At 47.1% G+C, this 23813-nt stretch overlaps 1 protein-coding gene across 18 annotated transcripts in view; it reads left to right on the top strand.

Moving 5' to 3' along the window:
* The window catches only part of FHAD1 (forkhead associated phosphopeptide binding domain 1), a 130622-nt gene that overhangs the window by 6960 nt on the left and 99849 nt on the right, over positions 1-23813 (top strand). For all 18 annotated transcript variants that reach the window (XR_011535370.1, XR_011535361.1, XR_011535367.1 and 15 more), the window contains exon 3: positions 18123-18329. Coding sequence is in view for 12 of the 18 variants with exons in the window: in XM_070602507.1 (XP_070458608.1) it covers positions 18123-18329 (207 nt within the window). In the remaining 6 variants the exon portion in view is untranslated. The remainder of the gene's footprint in view (positions 1-18122; positions 18330-23813) is intronic.

Genomic DNA, 23813 nt, shown 5'->3' with positions numbered 1-23813 from the left:
GGACAAGTCCCTCCCTGGGGGCTTCTTACAAGCTGTCAAATGGACTGTCTACCCCTAAGGTTTGTAGCAAGGGTCAGAAAGCTGAGGACACGCTTTGTAAACTGGTATGTGAGGTGCCACTGTCTCTCGTAAGTGATCACCTGCTGCACCTGCTGGGCTAGGGGGACAGAGTGCTCGCCCCTTCCTGAAAGAGCTTTTCCTTCTTGCAGATAAGATGCAAGAGGGCAGCACTGAGGGCCTTGCTGGGCACCAGGAGGGGCTGCAGAACAGACTGGGGGTGGGAGGCATTGGGAGCTGGGTTGTTTTTTTTTTAATTCAAGTTCATAATAGTTTACATCATTGTGAAATTTCAGTTGTATCTTATTTCTTGTCTGTCGCCACATAGGTGCTCCCCTTCACTCCTTGTGCCCACCCCTCAGTCCCCTTCCCCTGGTAACCACTGAACTGTTTACTTTGTCCATGTGTTTGTTCATATTCCACATACGAGTGAAATCATCTGGTGTTTGTCTTTCTCAGTCTGGCTTATTTCCCTTAGCATAATTCCCTCCAGGTCCATCCATGTTGTTGCAAGTGGGATGAATTTGTGTTTTTTATGGCTGAATAGTATTCCACATCTTCACCCAGTCATCAGTCAGTGGGCACTTGGGTTGCCTCCATGTCTTGGCTATTGTGAATAGTGCTGCAATGAACACAGAGGTGCATATGTTACTTTGGATTGTTGATTTCAAGCTGTTTGGATAGATACCCAGGAGTGGGATGGCGGGGTCGTGGGTAGTTCTGTTTTTAGTTTTTTGAGGAACCTCCACACTGTGAGAAACTAGAGTAACTTTTCAAAGCACGGGCTTTGGAGACAGACAGACCTGGGTTAAATCTCATTGGGCCACTTTCTGGCTGTGTGACTTCAAGGGAATTCTTTCATCACTCTGAGCCCATTGTCCCCATCCATAAACCACTTCCCTCGCAGGGTGTTTGTGAGGGTTAAGTGAGAAATGCACTTGGCTGGCTGTGGTGCGAAGTAAATGACGCCGTGATCGTTCTTACGGCCTGGTGAAATGGCGACTGAGAAGAACCCTCAGAGGGGCACAGGGTTGCGATGAGGAGCTGCTCATGTTAACAAGCTGTTTGGAAAAGGGACTAATGAGGACAGTTGTTATATAGACAGAGAGTGAGTCGCGTTCATTGTATGAAAGTAATTGACTGTTTACTGCTCCTGGGACTGAGTTTAAGAAGTCAGTCACCACTGCCAGCAGCAGTCGCATTGATTTATGAAGGAATCAGCTACATTTCCAGAAGTACGAGCTTCTCCTGGCTCCCTAGAGAACAGATGATACATGAATTGTCAGATATTTTGTGAATAGAGTTTTGATGGATGCTTCTATCTTCTCTTAAACAAATTCTCTTCCTGAAGCGTAAATGAATCTGGGAGAGAAGATTCGTTTTAAAATAGGGTGTGAGGACACAGGTCCATTTTGAAGAATTGAAACCTGCAGACATGCCAACATTTTCCAGTTTTACAAAACAAGACGAGGTGGAATGGTCCCTCTGCTGACCTCAGGGGGCCTTTCTGATCCGAAGAGTCATCCTTGATCAGCTGTGGACCACCCTGAGGAATAATTCAACTGTCAATTTATAGTTTATGTTATTTGTGCTACTAGAAGTCATTCCACTAAATAAAGTTCAGAAAACTGTATTAATAAAAAGCCATCCTTGAAATTACCCGGAGGTTCCATCTAGCAGGTGAATCCTCAAGAATAGACAGTCACGCTTCTAAAGATTCCTGCTCATTTGCAAGGCTGACATGTTGTTTTCATTGTCGATATTGAAATGTTTCGACATCATTTATTGTTTCCGATAATGGAAGGTAGTTACATGCTTATTGTTTTAAAAAACTGGGAGAAAGCAAAATATAAAGAAGAAAAGAAAAGTCACTTGTAATCATTTGGCTCAGGGAAAATCAATAATGATATTTGCAGGGTTTTGCCCTCCAGACTTTTTTTCTATATCCTGTAAGGTGTTTGGTCCCCTAATGGCAAAAGGAAGCCTCTTTTCGCCAGCCTAGGTTTTACTGTTGCTATCACTCATTCATTCCACACACATTTACCTGGATCCTCAGCCCTGAGGCAAGCCTGGAGATACAGCAATGGCAGAATGAGATACAGTCCCTGCAATCAGGTAGCTGCTAGGAGAGAGATACATAAGCCAAAGCATCCCACAATGGCGTGTATAGTTCCATTCCAACACTGGAGCTCTAAAGGAAAGGAAAGGAATAGGGAGAACAGGAAGGATTCAACTAGAGAAGGGGAGAAGGGAACGGCACGTGCAAAGGCCCTGGGGTGGAGGAGCATATTGTGAGCCCAAGTGACTGAGAGAAAACCAGTGTGTCCAGAAGTAAGTGTGGGAAGAAGGAGGACTAAGAGGCAATAGGCCTCCTTCAAGCCACCATAAGGATTTTGAGTTTTGTCTGAAGACTAATGGGAAGAAGGTACTGAAGGATTTTAAGCAAGGGGGAGACTTGCCTTTTGAAATGACTGTCCTGGCTGCCGTGTCAGACTAGCAGTCAGGAGCTCTGTTCAGAATCTCCCCTCTCCCGGCTTACACGGCTCGGAAGCCTCGGCCTTGCTCATTCCAGAGCTAAACCTTGTGAATTATACTTTGTGTGATTTGATGTGGCTTGCGAACTATAATTTTTGGAGAGGGATGTGGCTGTCATTTAAACTCCGCTGAGGGGGGGCCGGCCCCGTGGCCAAGTGGTTAACTCCGCGCTCTCCACTTCAGCGGCCCAGGGTTTCGCTGGTTCGGATCCTGGGTGCAGACGTGGCACCCCTCATCAGGCCGTGCTGAGGCGGCATCCCACGTAGCACAACCAGAGGCACCAACAACTAGAATATACAACTATGTCCTGGGGGGCTTTGGGGAGAAGAAGAAGAAGAAAATAAAAGAAAATTGGCAACAGATGTTGGCTCAGGTGCCAATCTAAAAAAAAAAAAAAAAACCTCTGCTGAGAACGGGGCTCAGTTCTTCCAGAATTGCAAGCCAATGGTTGCTGAATTTTTCATATGTATAAGAGAGCTTGTTAAACATGAACCTGAGACATTCTGACCCCGTGGGTTTGGGGGAGGGCCCAGGAATCCTCACATTTATATGCTCCCGAGGTTCAGGTAGGGGGGGTGGGGTCCTGTGAAGATGGTTCTAGGACCACACTTTGAGAACCCCTCCATCAGTGCCCCCTCCCTCTCCCTTCTTGATCACTGGTGCTTCTTCCCTTCTAATGTTGTGGGAGCTCCTGTTTGGCGGTGTGTGTGTGCGTGCATGCGTACGTGTGTATGCGTACATGTGTGTGTGTGCGCACTTGCATGCGCATGTGTATACCGTTTCAATAAACTTTGTTTTGAGGAAGAGAGAAGCGACGGTTCAACAGTGGAGGACTGGCTGACCCAGAAGTCACTGGGTCCCACACTGCGGGGGTTTCAGGACCCCCTTGAAGACTGAGCTGTAGGACAGCCCAAGTCAGTGCAGTGCTGTGACTGGGAGGGTAGCGATGGGGGAGAAAAACCAAGGACAGAAAAGAGAGTGATGAGATGCTCGTCCCTGCGCCTGCACCCTCAGTGGATGGCGTCCTGCCATCTGCTCTCTTCTCATTGGTGGAACAATCTGTCTGTCTTGTGTCAGTCTCTCCTCATATGGGATTTGAGGGTCATGGAAGAAGGCTGGCCTAACGAACACAGCAGAACCGTACAGCCATGTGACTCCTGTCCCTTTGCCTGGCACCTGCCGCTTCTGGGCTGCCTCTTAGAAAAGAACCATGGGAGCCTACACCATAATCTTGTTTGTTATTATTAAACCAGGCTGCCATGAGCATCCTGTTATTTACATCATTTCATGCACGCATGGGTATGTCTGCTGTGTCACAGGGCACGTACATCTGTAACTCTGATGGGCGTTGCCACATTGCCCACGAGAGGGTCACAGATGTGGTGTCCCGCCAGCGGTTGACGCCTGTTTCCCACCCCCTCCCAGCATAGTGTGCCGTTGCCCCAAGGGATCTTTCCTGAAGGAAGAGGTGAAATATGGTCCCCATACCATTTTAATTCACGTTTCTCTTATTATGAGTGAACCCCTACTTTTTGAGAGGTAAGGTGACAGGTGGACCTGGCCTGGGTAAGGATTCTTGCCCCTGCTCAGTCTCTGTAGGGAAATCCACAGAAAGAAACAGGCTGGGGCGGAGTGGAGGGGTGGGGGTGGGGGGGTGGGGATGCACCTGCCGGCTCGTCTACCTGTGCTCGCTGGCTCTCCTTCTTGCCTGTGCTGTGCTCCCTCACTCACCCCGGCTCCTCCCCCAGCGCTGTTCTCTCTGGGGATTCACCCATCTGGTCTCATCAGTCCTCAGGGGACTTTTTTCTCCCCTTCTTGAGAACCGGCAGCTGGAACTTGGGGCTGATTTCATTGGTCATTTCCCACCACAGCAATTGATGGGCCTGCCTTCCCTCCAGCAGGTGGAGGGCTTCCAAGGAACAAGGTCAGAGAAGAGGGCTACATTGTAATCTCATTTTTCTCATTTTTTTATTGTGGCAAAATACACATAGCATAAAATTTACCATCTTAACCATTTTTAAGTGTACAGTTCAGTGGCATTAAATACATTCACATGGTTGTGGCACCGTCTTCCCCATCCATCTCAGAGCTCTTTGCATCTTGCAAAACTGAAACCCCGTACCCAATAAACAACAGCTCGCCATTCGCCTCCCCCAGCCCCTAGCGGCCACCATTCCACTTTCCGTCTCTATGAATCTGACTGCTCTGGATGCCTCATATCAGTGGAATCGTACAGTATTTGTCCTTTTGTGGCACGTATTTCACTTAGCATAGTGTCTTCAAGGTTCGTCCACGTTGTAACATATGTCAGAAATTCCTTCCTTTTTAAGGCTGAATAATATTCCATTGTGTGTATTCCTGCATTTTGTATCCGTCATCTGTTGATGGGCACTTGGGTTGTTTCCACCTTTTGGTATTGCAAATAATGCCGTGAACATGGGTGTAAAATATCTTTTCAAGCCCCTGCTTTCAGTCCCTTTGGATACACACCCAAAAGTGGACTTCCTGGATCCTATGATAATTATTTTAAATTTTTTGAGGAAGTATCATGCTGTTTTCCATAGTGGCTGCACCAATTTACACCCCCACCTACAGTGTACAAGGGTTCCACTTTCTCCACCTCCTCACCAACACTTGTCATCTCCTGTTTTTTTTTTATAGTAGCCATTCTAATGGATATGATTGGAAGATCACAATCTTTTGAATAGCACAAATAATACAAACAGCCACAGCATACATTTACAGACTACTAACGATATCTCTCATGGTTTTACATATATTCTATGTGTGTTCTGTGTATGTATTTACAGAGTTATGTCCTCAAAACAACTCCTTTGGGGTAGGAACTACTATCATCATTACCCTCATTTTAAGATGTGGAAATGAGCATCAGAAAGGTTAAGTAACTTGTCCAAAGTCACATAGCTAGTCACAGGAGGTGGGGCTGGATTTCAGACTCTGGGCTGTCTGACTCAAAGCTTCTAGAGAAAGAAGCTTCGTTCTTTTTTTGCAGGGAAAGATTCGCCCTGAGCTAACATCTGTTGCCAGTTTTCGGGTTTTTTTTTTCCCCTCCCCAAAGCCCCAGTGCATGGTTGTATATCCTATTTGTGAGTCCTTCTACTTCTTCTCTGTGAGCCACCACCACAGCATGGCTACTGATAGACGGGTGGTGTGGTTCTGCGCCCAGGAACCGAACCCAGGCTGTGGAAGCAGTGAAAGTGCCAAACTGCAACCATTGGGGCTGGCTCCGAAGCTTCATTCTTTGGGTGTAAATTTAGCTTTGGGAACATCTGAAATCTAAATATCTGAATTCCTTATGACTTAACAGGATAATAAGGTAGTTGACTAAGTTGGGAAATTGCGTTGTGTGGGATCCTACCTGTGGCTGGTCAGTGACACTAGAATGGAGACTCTGCTGACCCGCATTCACACAGCGGGCTCAGGTGCGCCCTCTGGGGGGATCTGAGTAAAGAGGAAAGGGGACCCAGTGCTTTCCATGGAAGAGGGGGTTGGCACTGAGGTGGAGACCCCCCAGGGAGGCCTGTCTGGGGTCGGGAGTGCCTCAGAGTAGACCAACCTGGAGCTCCTCTCTAAAGAGGAGCCTGGGGACTTGGGGGAGTAACTTGACCTGGGAGAAAGGAGCTAAAAAGCGTGTTGGTGGCAACGTGTAAAACATAAGCCTGGCTGCGCGTTTGGCATCGAACTTGTTTGAAGATGGAAACTCCCTCTGAAAAGGCTTTGAAGCTGGGCAAGAACTGATGATCTTTGTTATCTGGGTGGGGGAACAGCAGGAGCGGCCCTGGAACAGAGCAGTCGAGGGCGTGAGGACAGCCCCGGCCTGGCCCTGCCCCGGTGAGCTCGGTGGCGCTGTCTGCGTCTGTGCCGCGGATGGCTGCAGGGGCTGGGTTAGGAGACTGAATCACTGTGGACGGCTTAGAACAGGGCCTGGCGGGTGGTAAACATTGTAGTACATTTTGGCTGTTGTATTTGTTTTCTGCTTAAAGCAGCACGAATTATTATCTTACGGTTCTGCAGGTCTGGGGTCGGGGTGGACTCAGCTGGTTCCTCTGCCCCGGGTCTCAGGAGGCCAAAATCAAGATGTTGGTGGACCCAGCCTCTCCTGCGGAGCCCCTGGGAAGAATCTGCTTCCCGGTCCATCAGGCGGTCAACTGGCAGACTCTTGCCTGAGCCGTCATGGACTCAGGGCCCCGGTACCTTGCTGGCTGTCAGGTGGAGGTCAGTCTCAGCATCCAGAGGCCGCCCACAGTCTGCGGCTCAGGGTCCCCTTCATCTTAAAGCAGCAGCAGTGGGTCGAGTCCTTCTCATGCTTCGAATCTGTCTGCCTCCCCTCCCCTCTGACTCATCTCTCCAACTCCAGCCAGAGAAAGTTCTCTGCTTTTAAGGGCTCATGGGATTAGATTGTTCTCACCTGGATAATCCGGGATAATCTCCCTAATTTAGGATCACTGATTGGTAACCTTTACGTCTGCACAGTCCCTTTTGCCGTGTCATGGAGCATAGTCACAGGCTCCAGGGATCGGGGTGTGGACAATCTGGGGAGAAATTCCGCCCACCACAGTCAATACTGTCTCTCGCCTGGGCTCTTGCCGTGGGCAGGGGGTGGTGGTGTGGGACTGGCCTTAGAGCTTTTCAGAGGAATCAGTAGAGTGCATACCAGGAGCAGTGGGGAAAGCTGGCTGATGAGCTGGGAGGTTGAGAATGTCATTGCTCAGGGGTTCCAGGGAGGGGGGAGGCGGGATTGCAGGACGTGAGGTGAAGGGAGCACGTCAGCGTCCGGGGGCGGGAGGCAGTGTGGGGCCTCCCCGAACTGGGGGTTGGAGGGACACGTCTGAGAACTGAGGGGGTGGCCCAGCAGCCCCCGCCTGTGGACAGAATGAGAGGAGATGGAGACAACCCTAGAATGCTGGGGAGTGAGGCACCTGAGGGCAGGGGAAGGGATAGGAGCCGGCTCGGAGACCACGAAGCACTCGGGGAGGCAGGAGGGTGGCAGCGCCGTGGCCAGGCCGGGGGAGTCACACCAGCAAGAGCCGACAGCCACTGAGGGCCTGCTGTGCGCCTGCTGTGTGCCAGGCCCTGTCCTCTGCACTTCTGTGCGTATTAGCTCATTTAATCCTTGCGAGACAGGGGCTGACCTCTCCCCCATTTTACAGATGAGGAAGCTGAGGCACAGACTGACTAAGTGCCTGCCTCGGATCACACAGAGAGGCTCAAGGGGCTGGGAGCGACTCCCAGGCAGCCCAACTTCGTGAACCCGCCCCTCCTCGGGGCTGTCCCCGGAGACGGGGCAGGAAGGATGCAGCCGACAGAGGAGCGAGAGGCCTCCTCTTTCCTCCTGCTCTAGATCCACTGTCTCACAGAGCCCGGCTGTTTCCTCATATCCCCACATTTACTATTTCTGCATGACATCCCTTGCCAGAGGTCATGCGGGGTGGACATGGGGGATGGGATGGCCAACACCCAAAAGGTAAAAAGAAACAGATTAAACACACACACGCACACCAGTTCGTTTAAAAACCATTACCCTACCACCTTGAACATTTCTCCACGTAGTGCCTTTTGTCAGTCCTGTGAAGTGCAGCTGATCAAACTCATCTTTGCAGTACAAGAAGCCACCTCAGAGAAGCAAAGAGACTTGGCCCAGGCTGCACAGCTGGAAAGTGGCCGGGGTGGGACTTGAACTCAAGGCTTCCTAGCTCCAGAGCCCGGCCTCTTGCTTCTAATCCTGGAAGTTCTGACACTTGTTATACGTGCCAAAGTTCTAAGTGCTTTCGTATGTGTCATCTCAATTCTGAGCTAACCAGTAACTGGCAAGGCTGTTCTGTTGTTGGCCCCATTTACAGATGAGGAAACTGAGGCACCAAGAGAATAGTTCATTGCCCAAGGTCACCCAGCTAGCAAGTGGGAGAGCTGGACTTTGAGCCCCGGCCACCCACCTCGAAAGCCAGTCTAATAACCAGCACACCATCCTGCCCCTCTAACTCCTGAACCACCAGGCCACATGCCTCCCTCTGACAGCAGTGTCCAATGACACAGGGAGGCAGAGAGCCCCGAGGAGGCCACCGAGGACAGTGGAGTGGGTTTAGGACTCAGTAGGAAAGGAGCGCTCTTAGCAGTTTGACAGTGAAAGAATGGTGGGGGGGGGGGGGTGGGGGTGGCGATAGTGAGCACATTCGCAGGTTAGATGGAAGTTACCAGAATCTGGGTGAGACTGAAGATACAAAAGAGGAGATCATTGATGAGCCAGGACCAGATGAGGGTGAGATAAAGGCAAGACCACGCTGAGCACCTTGGTGGCTGATGGAAGGGGACCGAAGGCCCTATCTGAGAGTTCCTCCATGCCTGGAAAGTCCAGGTCCTGGCATGGAGCAGAGGGCACATTCGCTGGGGTGGGGTGACAGAGGCGAGTGTCATGAAGGGACTCCCACAGAGGGCGAGGAACCACGAAGGATGGTGTGGTTCCCAGAGCTGATCAGAGTGAGGCGCTGTTCCCATCCCAGACCTGAGGGGTGAGGGGCAGGACATGTCCTGGAACCCAGAGACCTGGAGGGCTGGGCAGAGTCCTCTGACAGGAGAGCTGCCTGCGGGGAGCTGTGTGACCCCACAGGTCTCTCTCCCCGCTGTTCCAATCTCTAATCTCCCATTGGCCAAACCCAACCAGAAACCAGAGGCAAGTCGCCGACCAGCCCGCTGACACAGCCGCACAGGCCAGCCCGCTGGGGCCGAGGGCGCGGTGGAGACGGGCGGGTGGGAGAGGATCAGGAGAAGCTTGTGGAGGACGCCCAGCAGGGGGTGGGAGTGAGGCCCTAGGAGGCTGTTAACGAGGTAGAAGGGAAGGCCAAAGACAGGGACCTGGTGGCGGGGGGCCCGAAGGGAGCAGCACACGGCTGGACTGCACTGGACTTGAGGACAGAAGTGTGAGGGTGGCGGGAAGCCTCAGGGGCAGAAACGGACTCGAAGGAGCTGGGGAGCTTGAGCAGGGACCCAGGCTGGGGGAGGTGCAGGGGCGTAGCCACCGGGAGTGGATGGGAGAAGCAAAGGCCAGACGCCTGGAGGAGGGGCAGGGAGGGAGGCTAAGGAAGGCTGGGCCCCCGGGGTTGTGATCCACATTCAAGGGGATGCAAGGCTGAGAACCAGCTCCCTATTGAAGGAAAGTTCCAAATATGATTAGAACCCTGGCGGCAGCCTGGTAACTAAATCAGCCTCTTAGGGAGCCTGCCTCAAAGCACGGTAGCGTGGGAGCAGGTGTCTCTTAGTGGATTTGTTGAAGTCTCAGTGTTTTATGGACTCAATATATATTTTTAAAAGGCAGGAGACTTTTAAAACATGCATTCATTTTCTATACTCAGTTCCACCCCTGAATAAATCACTCTCTCCTCTGAAAAGCAGAGGGTAGGAGGCCAGGGTACTGATTTTGGAATTAGACTTGGGTTCAAATTCTGACACTGCCAAGTGCCAGCATCTTGATGCTGGGTAAGTCACTTCATCTTAGCCATTTTTTAAATTGCAGTAAAAGACACACAACCAAAGTTACCATCTCGACCATTTTTAAGCGTACAGATCAGTCGTGCTAAGTGTGTTCACCATGTTGTGCCATCAATCTCCAGAACTTTTTCATCTTGCAAAACTGAAACTCTGCGCCCTTAAACGGCTCCCATTCCCCGTCCCCCCGAGCCCCGGGGAACCACCATTCTATTTTCTGTTTCTATGAGCTTGACTACTCTAGGCACTTCATGTAAGGGGAATCATACAAAAGTTGTCTTTTTGTGACACATTTCACTTAGCACAATGTCCTCAAGGTTCATCCAGGTTATACCGTGTGTGAGAACTTCCTTCCCTTTTAAGGCAGCATAATATTCCACTGTATGGATGGACCACGTTTTGCTTATCCATCATCTGTTGATGGACACCTGGGCTGCTTCCACCTTTTGGCTGTTGTGAATAGTGCTGCTGTGAACTTGAGAGTACAAATATCTCTTCCAGCTCCTTCTTTCAATTCTTTTGGGTCTATACCCGGAAGTGGACTTGCTGGATCATACACTCATTCTATTTTTCATCTTTTGAGGAGCTTCCATGCTATTTTTCATATCAGCTGCACCATTTGACATTCCCAGCAGTGCAGTGATATTCATCATTTCTTTAGATAATTCTTGCCCATTTGTATGTCTCCGTTGGAGAAATGTCTATTCCAGTTCTTTGCCCATTTTTAATCAGGTTATTTGGGTTTTTTTTCATGAGTTATAGGAGTTCTTTATATAGTCTTCATGTTAACCCTTTTTCAGGTATATGATTTGCAAATATTTTCTTCCATTCCATAGATTGCTTTCACCCTTTTAATTGTGTTCTTGGATGCACAGTTTTTAATTTCAATGTAGTCCAGTTTATCTATCTTTACTTTTGTTGCTTGCTTTTGGTGTCATAGCCAAGAAATCAATGCGAGATCCAAAGTCATGAAGCTTTTCCCCTATGTTTTCTTCTAAGAGTTCTAAAGTTTTAGGTCTTACGTTTAGGTCTTTGATCCTTTTTGAGTTAATTTTTGTGTATGGTTTAAGGTAAGAGTCCAACTTCATTCTTTTGCATGCATCCAGTTTTCCCGGCATCATTTGTTGAAAAGTCTTGAATGGTCTTGGCACCCTGTCGAAAATCATTTGACCATATATGGGAGGGCTTATTTCTGGGCTCTCTATTCTATTCCATTGGTCTATATGTCTGACCTTAGGCCAGTACCATGCTGTTTTGATTACTGTAGCTTTGTAGCAAGTTTTGAAATCAGGAAGTGTGAGACCTCCAGCTTTGTTCTTTTTCTTTTCAAGATTGTTTTGGCTATTTGGATTCGATTTGGCTATTTAGGGTAGATTTTTCTATTTCTGCCAAAAATGCCATTGGGATTTTGATAGGGGTCGCATTGACTCTGTAGACCCTGCTGGGTAGTAAGGACGTCTTTACGATGTTAGGTCTCCTAATCCATGAGCACAGGATGTCTTTCCATGTATTTGTGTCTTTAATTTCTTTCAGCAACGTTTTGTAGTTTTCGGTGTACAAATCTTTCACCACCTTGGCTAAGCTTATCTCTAAATATTTTATTTTTTGATGCTATGGTAAATGAAATTGTTTTCTTAATTCCTTTTCCAGATTGCCTATTATTAGTGTATAGAAATGCAATTGAATTTTGTGTGTTGATTTTGTATCCACAGCTTGGCTACTGAATTTGTCTGTTAGTTCTAACAGGGTTGTGTGTGTGTGTGGAGTCTTTCAGATTTTCCACATGTAAGATCATGTTGTCTGTGAACAGAGCTAATTTTACTTCTTCCTTTCCAGTTTGGATGCCTGTATTTCTTTTTCTTGCCTAACTGCTCTGGCTGGGACTGTCAATACTGTGTTGAACGGAAGTGGCAAAAGCAGGTGTCCTTGTCTTATTCCTGATCTTAGAGGAAAGCTTTCAGCCTGTCACTGTTGAGTATGATGTCAGCTGTGGGCTTTTCATCTATGGCCTTTATTACGTTGAGGTAATTTCCTTCTATTCCTAGTTGGTTGAGTGTTTTTATCAGGAAAGAGTGGTAAATTTCATCAAATGCTTTTTCTGCATCAATTGAGAGGATCGTGTGTTTTTTCCTCCTTTCTGTTAATGTGATGTATTACATGGATTGATTTTCACAAGTTGAACTGGCAACCCTGCATTCCAGGAAGAAGCCCCTCCTGGCCATTGTCTATAATCCTTTTAATGTGCTGATGAATTCCGTTTGCTCTTATTTTGTTGAGGATTTTTGTGTCAAACTTCATAGGGGATATTGGTCTGTAGTTTCCTTTTCTTGTGGTGTCTTTGTCTGGTTTTTGGTCGTGAGGCAATGCTGTCCTCCCACGTCACCTTTTCACTCTCAGCTTCTTCATCTGTAGGATGGGGATGACACTAGAACCCCCTGTACAGGGCTGTTGTGCAGATTAAATGGGAGAATGCACATAAAATGCTTCAGCTCACAGGAGGCCCTCAAAATATGTTAGCTGGCGATGATAAGAAGAATAATAATCGTAAAGACACGTTACCCCATAGTGGGACAGCTCAGGAGGATGGGGTTTGTACAGTCAGACGGTACCAGCAGCCGGGCTTCTGTCCAATAGTGGCTTTTAGCAATTTTCCAAGTAAAGGGAGGGCGGGGTCATAGAGGGAAGAACTAGGAAACTGTCTCTTGGCCCAACATGTGGCAAGGCTTGTCCCGTTTTGTGGAGTCATTCAAAATTTCCTGCTTACTTTGATTTCTTAATAATGGCTTGATAGCTTTTGAGGAACTGAAAGCCACGAGGCCTGGGAAAAGCAAAACAAAATGTGACACACAGAGTTTCTCTCTTTGATGAGTGATCAAGGCTCCACAGAACCCACAGATCAATGGGAATGTTAGGAAGATGACCCGGGGGGGCATTTCCCAAAGAACTGATGCATTTTAATGTTTTTTTCAATGGGAATGTGATGAAGATGACGTGGCATTTCCCAAAGAACTAATGTGTTTGAATGGGTTTTTAATACTTCCTTTTTTAGAACAGTTTAGGTTTACAGGAACTGGAGCAGATAGTAGAGAGTTCTCATATCTTCCCCCACCAACACACACAGAATTTCCCCTATTATTAACATTTTGCATTAGTGTGGTACACGTCTTACAATTGATGAACCAATATTGATATATTATTATTAACTAAAGTCCATAGTTTACGTTAAGGTTCACGCTTTGTGTTGTACATTCTGTGGGTTTTGACAGATGTACAATGACAAGTATCTGCCATTACAGTATCATCCAGAATAGTTTCACTGCCCTAAAAATCCCCGTGTTCCACCGATTCATTCCTCCCATCTCCACCTGAGCCCCTGGCAAGCAATGATCTTTGTAGTGTCTCTGTAGTTTTACTTTTTTTCAGAATTTCATACAGTTGAAATCATACAGTGGGTAGCCTTTTCAGACTAGCTTCTTTCACTAAGCAAAATGCATTTAAGTCTCCTCATGTCTTTTTGTGACTTCATAGCTCATTTCTTTTTATCACTGACTAATATTTCATCGTATGGGTGTACCACAGCTTGTTTATCCATTCACCTTTTTTTTTTTTGAGGAAGATTAGCACTGAGCTAACATCTGCTGCCAATCCTCCTCTTTTTGCTGAGGAAGACTGGCCCTGTGCTAACATCCGTGCCCACCTTCCTCTACTTTGTATGTGGGACGCCTGCCACAGCATGGCTTGCCAAGCGATGCCATGTCCGCACCCGGGATCCGAACCGGCGAACCCCGGGCCGCCGAAGCGGAATGTGCACACTTAACCACTGCGCCACCGGGCCAGCCCTATCCATTCACCTTTTAAAGGATGTCTTGGTTGCTTTCAGTTTTGGGCAATTATGAATATAGATGCTATAGGCATGTATCCAAAATCAATGAGTCTTAAAACTCAGCAATAAGAAAACAAACATCCTAATTTAAAAATGGGCAAGAGATCTGAACAGACGCTTCACCAAAGAATATATAGAGATGGCAAATAAGTATATGAAAAGATGCTGAACATCATATGTCATTAAGGAATTGCAAATAAACATGGAATATCTCTTCATTTATTTAGATCTTCTCTGATTTCTTTCATCAACATTTCATAGTTTTCTTCATATAGATCTTGTACATATTTTGTTAGATTTATACCTAAGTACTTCATTTTTTTGGTGCTAATATAAATTGTATTGCGTTTTTAATTTTAAATTTCAGTTGGTCATTGCTGGTCTAGAGGAAAGCAGTTGACTTTTGTATGTTACTCTTGTATCCTGTAACCTTGCTAAAATCGCTTATTAGCTCCAGGAGAGTTTTTTGGGGGTCAGTTCTTTGGGATTTTCTACATAGAAAATCATGTCAGCTGCAAACAGAAACAGTTTTATTTCTTCCTTCCTAATCTATATACTTTTTATTTCACTTTTCTTATTTCATTAGCTAGGACATCCGGGTCGATGTTGAAAAGGAGTGGTGAAAGGGACATCTTTGCCTTGTTCCGCATCTTAATTGGGAAGTTTCTAGTTTCTCGCCGTTAAGTCTGATGTTAGCTTTAGGGGTTTTGTAGATATTCAATATCGAGTTGAGGAAGTTCCCCTCTATTCCTAATTTGCCAGGAGTTCTTTTTTTTTTTCCATCATCCACCTTCTATCATCATGTGATTTTTCTTCTTTAGCCTGTTGATGTGATGGATTACATTAATTGGTTTTCAAATGTCCAGCCAGCCTCGCATACCTGGGGTAAATCCCACTTGGCTGTGGTGTAGAATTCTTTTCACGCATTATTGCAATGCTTGCTAATGTTTTGTTGAGGATTTTGCATCTATGTTCACGAGAGAGATTGGGCTGCAGCTTTCCTTCTAGTATCTTTGTCTGGTTTTGGTGTTAGAAAATGAGTTAGGAAGTCTTCCCTCTGCTTCTGTTTTCTGGAAGAGATTGTAGAGAACTGGTATCACATTTTCCTTAACGGTTTGATGGAATTCACCAGTGAACCCATCTGGGCCTGGTGCTTTCTGTTTTTGAAGGTTATTAGTTATTGATTCAAATTCTTTAATGGGCCTATTTATATTGTTTATTTCTGGGGCCTGCCCAGTGGTGCAGCGGTTAAGTTCACATGTTCCGCTTCAGCAGCCCAGGGTTTACCGGTTTGGATCCCAGGTGCGGACATGGCACTGCTCAGCAAGCCATGCTGTGGCAGGCGTCCCACGTATAAAGTAGAGGAAGATGGGCATGGATGTTAGCTCAAGGCCGGTCTTCCTCAGCAAGAAGAGGAGGATTGGCAGCAGATGTTAGCTAAGGGCTAATGTTCCTCAAAAAAATTTTTTTAAAAAAATAGATTGTTTATTTCTCCTTGTGTGAGTTTTGGCAGATTGTGTCTTCCAAGCACTTAGTCCATTTCATCTAAAGTATCAAATTTGTGGACATAATTGTTCATACTATTCCTTCATTGCCCTTTTAATATCTGTGAGATCATAGTGACGGTCTCTCTTTCATTTCTGGTTTTAGTACTTTGTATCTTTTCTGTTTTTTTTCTTGGTTAGCCTGCTAGAGGTTTGTCAGTTTTATGATCTTGTTAAAGAACCAGCTCTTGGTTTCATTGACTTTTCTCTATTGTTTTCCTGTTTTTTATTTCGTTTATTTCTATTCCAATTCTTGTGTCTTTTCTTCTGCTTGTTTTAGGCTTCCATTGCTCTTCTTTCTCTAGTTTCCTAAGGTGGAATCTTAGATTATTGATTTTAGGTCTTTCTTTTTTTCTAGTGTAGGCATTCAATGCTATAAATTTCCCACCAAGCACTGCTTTTTCTGCATTCCACAAATGTTCCTAAGTTCTATTTTCATTTAGTTCAAGATAGGTTTTCATTTCTCTTGAGACTTCTTCCTTGGCCCATATGCTATTTAGAAGTATGTTCTTTAATCTCCAAATATTTGGGAATTTTTCAGCTGCTATTGATTTCTAGTTTAATTCCATCATGGCCTGAAAGCATACTTTACATAATTTCTATGTTTGGGGGCTCTGAATGTGGTCTGTCTTGGTGACTGTTCCATGTGAGCTTGAGAAGAATGTGTGTTTTGTTGTTCCATGAAGCAGTGTGTAGATGTCGATTAGATCTGGTTGGTTAATGGTGCTGTTCAGTTCAACTTTATCCTTACTGATTTTCTGCCTGCTGGGTCTGACTGTTACCGTTAGAGGGATGCTGACGTCTCCAGCTGTCATAGTGAATTTGTCTATTTCTCTTTGCAGTTCTGTTAGTTTTTGCCTCACGTATTTGGATGTTCTATTGTTAGGTGCCTACGCATTACAGATTGTTACATCTTCTTGGAGAATTGACCCCTTTGTCATTAGGTAATGCCTTTCTTTGTCCTTGGTAACTTTCCCTCCTCTTAATTCTGCTCTATCTGACATTAATACATCTACTCCTGCTTTCTTTCTGTGTTTCAATATTTTGAGTGCTAAAGAGTTTGGTAGAAATTCGCAAAGTGGGTAAGAGCACAGAGCTTTGAATTAGGCAAAACCTGGGTACCAGACTAGTCCTGCTGGGTGCCTTTGGACACATTTAATCATTCTACGCCTCACTCTCCTCATCTACAAAATGGGGAACTATCCTTTGGGTTATTGTGAAGATGAAATGGGATAATGCAATAAAGCACTTAGCAAATTTCCTGACTTGTAATGTTTAACATATTCTACTAATATAAGCAATTATATTAATTAATATAAGCTATTATTGTATTGTATTATTAATAGAAGCTATTGGTGATTATTATACTGTGGGACTTCCGTGTAGATTCTAAATGCAAGCCCTCTTGGTATGACAGTTGGATGAGGCACTCTGAGAAGATAACTTAGAAAATAATTGTGAAGTCTCAGGCTGGAGTGGATGTCTCACAGGCAGTGTTCTGAAAAGACAGACGACATCCCGTGTGCCTGCAGCACCCAGCCCGGGCCCCACGGCTGAGGGAATGTGCTATTTCCTCCAGAGGGCTGAGTTTTGCTTGCTGTTTTTATTAAATAGAAATTACAGAGTAGCCTTCTGCTCCCTCCCCCCAACTCCCAACTCACTGTCTGGGGTCCCTTTCTTTTGGGAAACATGGTCACACCAGGCCTCCTGTTGAAAAGTAGATCATCTTTGGTTAGATAAATTCTGACTAGCTTTTAAGAAGCAACAGGAATAACTAATCACATAAGAAAACCTTCATTGTGCATCAAAGTTTTTAAAGGTAGTTATGAAACTACGTTCTGTGGAATGATCTCAATTTTGTTTAAACTTTTTAAAAAGATTGTAAGCACAGAAAAAAGACTAGAAGGATGTGACCCACACTGTTAACAGTGCCTGTCTCTGGGGCATGGGATCCTAAGTGATTTTAATGTTGTCTTTGTGCTTTTCTCTAGTTCTCATTTTCTCCAATATTAAGAAAAACATGTTATTTTAAAAATGGAGAGAACAAACAAATGAATACAACAGTCGTTACAATCCTCCCCTCAACTGTGTGTACCCCATCCATGGACCTGGCATTTTCCTTGCAGAAAAATCGACAGTTGTCACTTGCCAATCAACCTTTCTCGTTTGTGTTTGGGCCATTTCTGTCTTCTGTCCTGGCGTAAGGGACAACCACAGGCGCACCTGCGTGGGGTCAGGGAAATAGAACTAGAAAGTGGCCAATCCCCTGGCTGAGCACGTGCCCATGCAGAACCCCAGGCTCCCTTGGCCTCTGTGTAGGCTGATTCCCCGCCCAACCACTTGGGCACCTGTCCTGGGTTTGGAGTCAGACGGAGCACAAAGCCCAGCCCCACCACGCACTAGCTGTGTGGCCCTGGGCAAGTCACTTACCCTCCCTGACCCTCAGCATCCTCCTTTTAAAATGAGGATTGTGGTGACCATCGGGTAAGATGTGGGAGGTAACGGGCTTAGCACATTATGGCGACCAATGCTCCCTAGTAAATGTTAGGGCCCCGTCATGATGCTTGTTTTCATGCCACGACTGACCTCCTCATGCATTTCAGTCTCCTGACATTGACAACCATCACGCGCTCATTGAATATAATGAAGCCGAGGGCAGCTTTGTGCTCCAAGACTTCAACTCCCGCAACGGCACCTTCGTCAACGAGTGCCACATTCAGAACGTGGCCGTGAAGCTGTTACCCGGAGACATCCTGAGGTTCGGGTCCGGAGGGCTCACCTACGAACTGGTCATCGAAAACCCACCCTCGGTGAGTCCAGGCCCCCGCGGGGTAGGGGGGGCTACAGGTGCTGTGCTGTGCTGTGTCGCCTCCGTGCAGCCCAGGGCTCAGAGACAGCCAAAGGTGAGCCTCGTGCGGAGCGCGTCGCGCCGATTCCACGCTGCGCACACGAGCGGCGGCCGCGGGACTCGATTCTGCGAAGTTCGGACCCATACGGGTGGGTCCCGGGGACGAGCGGGTCCTTGCGCCCTCTTCTGGGCTTTTCTTGGAGTTACATGCAAGAGTTGCCAACACGAACGAACGACTAGAGCGTTTTCCTGAAAACGTGAAGCTTGGCGATGGGGGTGGAAAGGTGTGCGCTTTTGGAAAGTTGGAGATAGATGCTTCCTTGTTAGGCAGACCAGCGCTCTGCAGCTTCCTAGCTTTGTGCCCTCGGCCAGGGTTCTTGGATGCCTGGGTCTCGGTCCCAGGACGGTGCGAGGCATTGAGTGTGTGTGTGTGAGGCATCCGAGTCAGTGTCCAGCCCGAGCCGACTGTCAGCACGCAGCAGCTGTTGTTACGCCCTGGATCAGAAATGTCGCTGGGATCACGGCCTAAAGTATGGCCCCCGTTTAAGCCGCACGTAACATAAAACTTGCCTGTAAAAGCTCAGCCACGAGAACATCCTCTTCACCAGGGAGGCAGGATAGGCGAGTGGTTGGCGACACAGGCTTTGCTCAGAATCCCAGCTCTGCCCCTTGCTTACTCTGTGTGCTCCTGAGCAAGCCACTGGACTCTTTAGAACCTCAGTTTCCTCATCTACAAAATGGGGCCAAAGACAGCAGTGACCTTGCAGGCTTGTCTCGAGGGCTGGATGAGATGATTATAATTGGAAAACTCCCGGCACAGTGCCATTCATGGTGAGCACACAATTGATGTCTGTCATATGTGTCCCGGAGCGATGGTGTGTTCATCTCACTCCCCACCAGCAAGAACGCTGCATGGACTGAGACCCCCGAGGCTTAAAATCCTTTCTGGGACAAGGCTGAGTGTAAATAAATAAAATGTAGAGGATCTAGACAGAATCCTGGGGTTCACGGCCCACAGGCAGCTCTAAATATGCATTCCAACGAGCTCGTCCGCATCCCCGGGCCACAGGGCCTTCATGCCACATCCATCACATTTGGCTTTAAGAATCTGGGGCAGGTTTCTTTGCTGCTGTTCAGCTGCGTTTTCCTCCTTGGGCCAACATTAAAGTGTGTTTGCTCTTGGATGCTCCGGGGTCCACCGGCAGCAGCGAGGAGGGGCTCCTGGCCTGGCGTTGACCTGATCAAGGGTTCCTTTTTTTTATTAAAGATTGGCACCTGGGCTAACAACTGTTGCCAATCTTTTTTTTTTTTTCTGCTTTATCTCCCCAACACCCCCGTACACAGTTGTATATCTTAGTTGCAGGTCCTTCTAGTTGTGGGATGTGGGACGCTGCCTCAACGTGGCCTGACGAGCGGTGCCATGTCCATGCCCAGGATCTGAACCCTGGGCCGCCGCAGCAGAGCGCACGAACTTAACCACTCGGGCACGGAGCCGGCCCCTGATCATGGGTTCTTCAGACAGGTTCTAAGGGTCCTCCACGTTGGAACCACGTGAGGAGCAGACCAACAACGCAGATCCATGGGACTCACCCCGTGCCCGAGGACTCATACTTAGAGTTGCTGGATAAAATACAATACACCCAGTTAAATTTGAACTTTAGGTAAATACCAAATCATTTTTCAGTATAAGTATGTCTCAAATATTGCAAAGGACCACTTATGCTAAAAAAAAAATTATTTGGTGTTTGTCTGAAATTCAGATTTATTTACATATTTATTTATTCACTTATTTATTTATGCCAAATCTGTCAACCCTACAAGTACTCGGAATGGGGCCTGGGAACATGCATTCTCAAGGCTCCCTGGGGATTCTGATGCACCCCAAGAGTAGGGAAACCCACATTTAGAATCATTTATATGGAGCATTTGCAGATTTTTTTAGGAACCACCAAAAAAAATGGAATGTCAAACCCCAAGACTATAAATCCGAGTTTGTGAAGTTTGAGTCAATGTTTCTCTAACATCTCTGATTGCAAGAATTTTTCTGGAATGTTCAATAAAATTACAGGTTCCCAGCCTCCCTCCCTGGGAAATTCTGATTTTGTGGCTTGACAGTCCCAGGGTGGGGAATAATATCTGCATTTTTTTCTTTTTATACAAAGATATTTATTGAAATATTATTTATAGGGGCATAAAATTTGATACCTAAATATTCAGCAAGAGGGGGCATTGTTTAATAAAATACAAGGACTTCCTTCATATGTGGAATGCTATGCTGCTTTTTTTTAAAAAAGCTTTATTAAGATGTAATTGACGTGCAATAAACTGCACATGTTTGAAGTATCTAGTTGGATAGGTTTTGGCATATGTATGCACCTGTGAAACCATCGCCACAATCAAGACAGTGAACATCTCCATCGTCCCAGAAGTTTCCTCATCGACACGGCAGTTGTCTCCTTGCTTGCTTTACGCAGCTCCTTTGAAGTACAATTTAAGTCGCATAAACTTCACCTATTTTAAATGTACAATTCTGTCCACTTGAGTATATTTACAGTTATGCAGCCATCACCACAGCCTACTTTCAGAACATTTCCATCCATTCTCATCACCCTAAAAAGAAACTTGGGAGGTACTTAGTTCTTTTATTTGTTTGTTTTTAATTTTTAATTCTTGAAATTGTGGTAAAATACACGTAAAATTTATCATCTTAACCATTTTTAAGTGTGCAGTTCAGTGGCCTTAAATACATTCACGTTGTCGTGCCACCATCTCCTGAACGTTTTTCATCTTCCCAGAAGGAAACTGTGCCCATTGAATAAAATTCCCTCTTCCGTCCTCCCCCGGCCACCGTTCTTTCTGTCTCGGTGAATCTGACCGCTCCAGGTGCCTCAGATAAGTGGGGTCTTACAGTGTTTGTCCCTTTGTGACCATCTTATTTCACTTAGTCTAATGTCCTCAAGCTTCATCGTGTTGTAGCACGTGTCAGAATTTCCTTCCTTTTTAGAGCTGAGTAATTCTCCACTGTGTGTGTCTATCGCATTTTGTTTCTCTCGTCATTGGTCAAATGGCTTGAGTTGCTTCCACCTTTTGGTGATTGTGAATAAGGTTTGTTAGGAACATGAGCGCGCAGACGTGGAAGAGCTGCTTCATTTTAAGAGGTGGTGCTTACATCAGATAAATGTGGGAAACAGTGATGAAGATCTCTGACCTTGACCAGAGAAGGAAGAGGATGCTTTGTCAAAAGAGAAACCGGTAGAGTACAGGAAGGGTCACTGACACTGATGATGCTATGCTGAGCGATTCCCCTGCTTTCCCTTATTTAACGCTTACAACAGCTTATGAGGCAGGAGCTCTCTTAATCCCCGTTTTACAGACAAGGAATCCAAAACTCAGAGAGACTGAGTAATTTCCCCAGGGTCACACAGCTAGTTGATGAGCATTAAACTCTATCCCCACCGGCAGATAACTGAGGGAAGAAAACCATTGAGTCTGATGCTAGAGGTAGAGCTGAGCAGTATCACCGACTGGTTTTCAAATAGAGCAAATCACACTTTTATGGTCACTTGGATATACACATATTTTTTAAACTCCTTTCTATATGCACTTGCGTCCCGCTTCGTTCTCTGAGTGACTGCAGGCAGCTGCGTGGATGTTCCCCCACGCCCCGGGCACTTCACAGCAGCCTGAGCCTTTCCAGGAGCCACTTTCCCCGGCAGGACTCCCCCCTCACACACACACAAGTACTCTCTCCTCCAGTGTTTGGGGGACCCTTGTGCCAGCGTCCTCCAGGCTCTTACTAATGGAGGGGCTGTGCTGGGCCTGAGCGAGGGCAGCCTCGTGGACCGAGTAACACATTCCTACAAATGCCACTTCCTGATGACCCAGACCTGCAGGCTATTTAAGAAAGAAAGGAAGAAAAAACGAAAGAGGAAGCCTTGAAGAGCATCTGTCATCAAATATTTTGAGGCCCAGATTGTCTAAGAAATTTGTGGCTGTCTGGATTCCTGCCTGCTCTTGTTTCTCATTGATTTCTTGGGCCCCAGACGAGGACGCTGTGTTTCCTCCTGGAATGGAGTTTCCAGGGAGGGCGGTCCTGATGTCATAGGGGTTGGCTGTGATCGGAACTGTTCTTTTCCTGACCAAGAATCCCCAAATGGAAACATCTATTTCAGGCTTTGTGGTGAGCACAACCGATTGAGGGTGATGTGACAGCGTTTTATTGGGGGAGGGGGCGTCGGGGAGCAGTTAGGGAACTCAGTGCGTTTGCAGATCTCGGGGAGCAGTTAGGGAACTCAGTGCGTTTGCAGATCTCGGGGAGCAGTTAGGGAACTCAGTGCGTTTGCAGATCTCGGGGAGCAGTTAGGGAACTCAGTGCGTTTGCAGATCTCGGGGAGCAGTTAGGGAACTCAGTGCGTTTGCAGATCTCGGGGAGCAGTTAGGGAACTCAGTGCGTTTGCAGATCTCGGGGAGCAGTTAGGGAACTCAGTGCGTTTGCAGATCTCGGGGAGCAGTTAGGGAACTCAGTGCGTTTGCAGATCTCGGGGAGCAGTTAGGGAACTCAGTGCGTTTGCAGATCTCGGGGAGCAGTTAGGGAACTCAGTGCGTTTGCAGATCTCGGGGAGCAGTTAGGGAACTCAGTGCGTTTGCAGATCTCGGGGAGCAGTTAGGGAACTCAGTGCGTTTGCAGATCTCGGGGAGCAGTTAGGGAACTCAGTGCGTTTGCAGATCTCGGGGAGCAGTTAGGGAACTCAGTGCATTTGCAGATCTCGGGGAGCAGTTAGGGAACTCAGTGTGTTTGCAGATCTCACAGTGGTTAGAGCGTCGTCCTGAAGTCGGGTGAGCCGAGCGCAGTCCCACCCCTGCTCTTGTGCCAGCCGTGGGATCGGGCACAGGTGACTTCACCTCTCAAAGCCTCCAGTCCTCTTACTGTAAAACTGGGGCCATGATAGTCCCCACCACGTCCAGTGACTGCGGCCGTATGCGGGCAGCGCCTGGGAATTGCTGAGCCCCGCGTCTGGCCCCTGTGATAGGCACACGGTAACTCTCAGCTTTAGCATCAGGGGAACACGCATCTTAGCAGCCAGGACGCCTCCTTTGTGAGTGTCCCTTTGGACAGGAAACCTCTCAAGACTTCCCCAGCTAACGGATGGATACACTTGCAAATAAATCACCCATGGAATGACATCCCAGATGGAAAAATATAAAGAAAAGCTCTTGGTTGACAAAGTATGTTGGCAGCCAGGCTATGCCCAGGAGGGTCCTTTGTAAATCATAGCCCTTTCACCAAAGTTTAACCCAGGGCCACCACGTTGCACAACCCCGGGGTCACCATTCACATCATGGGCCACATGGATGGCGCCCCCTGGGGTTGTGCAGGACGTAGCTGCAGGGCCATTTGCAATGCCTGGAAGCAACCATTAAGTCCTAACATAACCTCTGCCTCAGC

Source organism: Equus przewalskii, chromosome 2 (genome assembly GCF_037783145.1).
Source record: "Equus przewalskii isolate Varuska chromosome 2, EquPr2, whole genome shotgun sequence".
NCBI lineage: Eukaryota > Metazoa > Chordata > Mammalia > Perissodactyla > Equidae > Equus > Equus przewalskii.
Note: the sequence above shows the minus strand (reverse complement) of the source record. Positions and strands in the feature narration are given on the sequence as shown.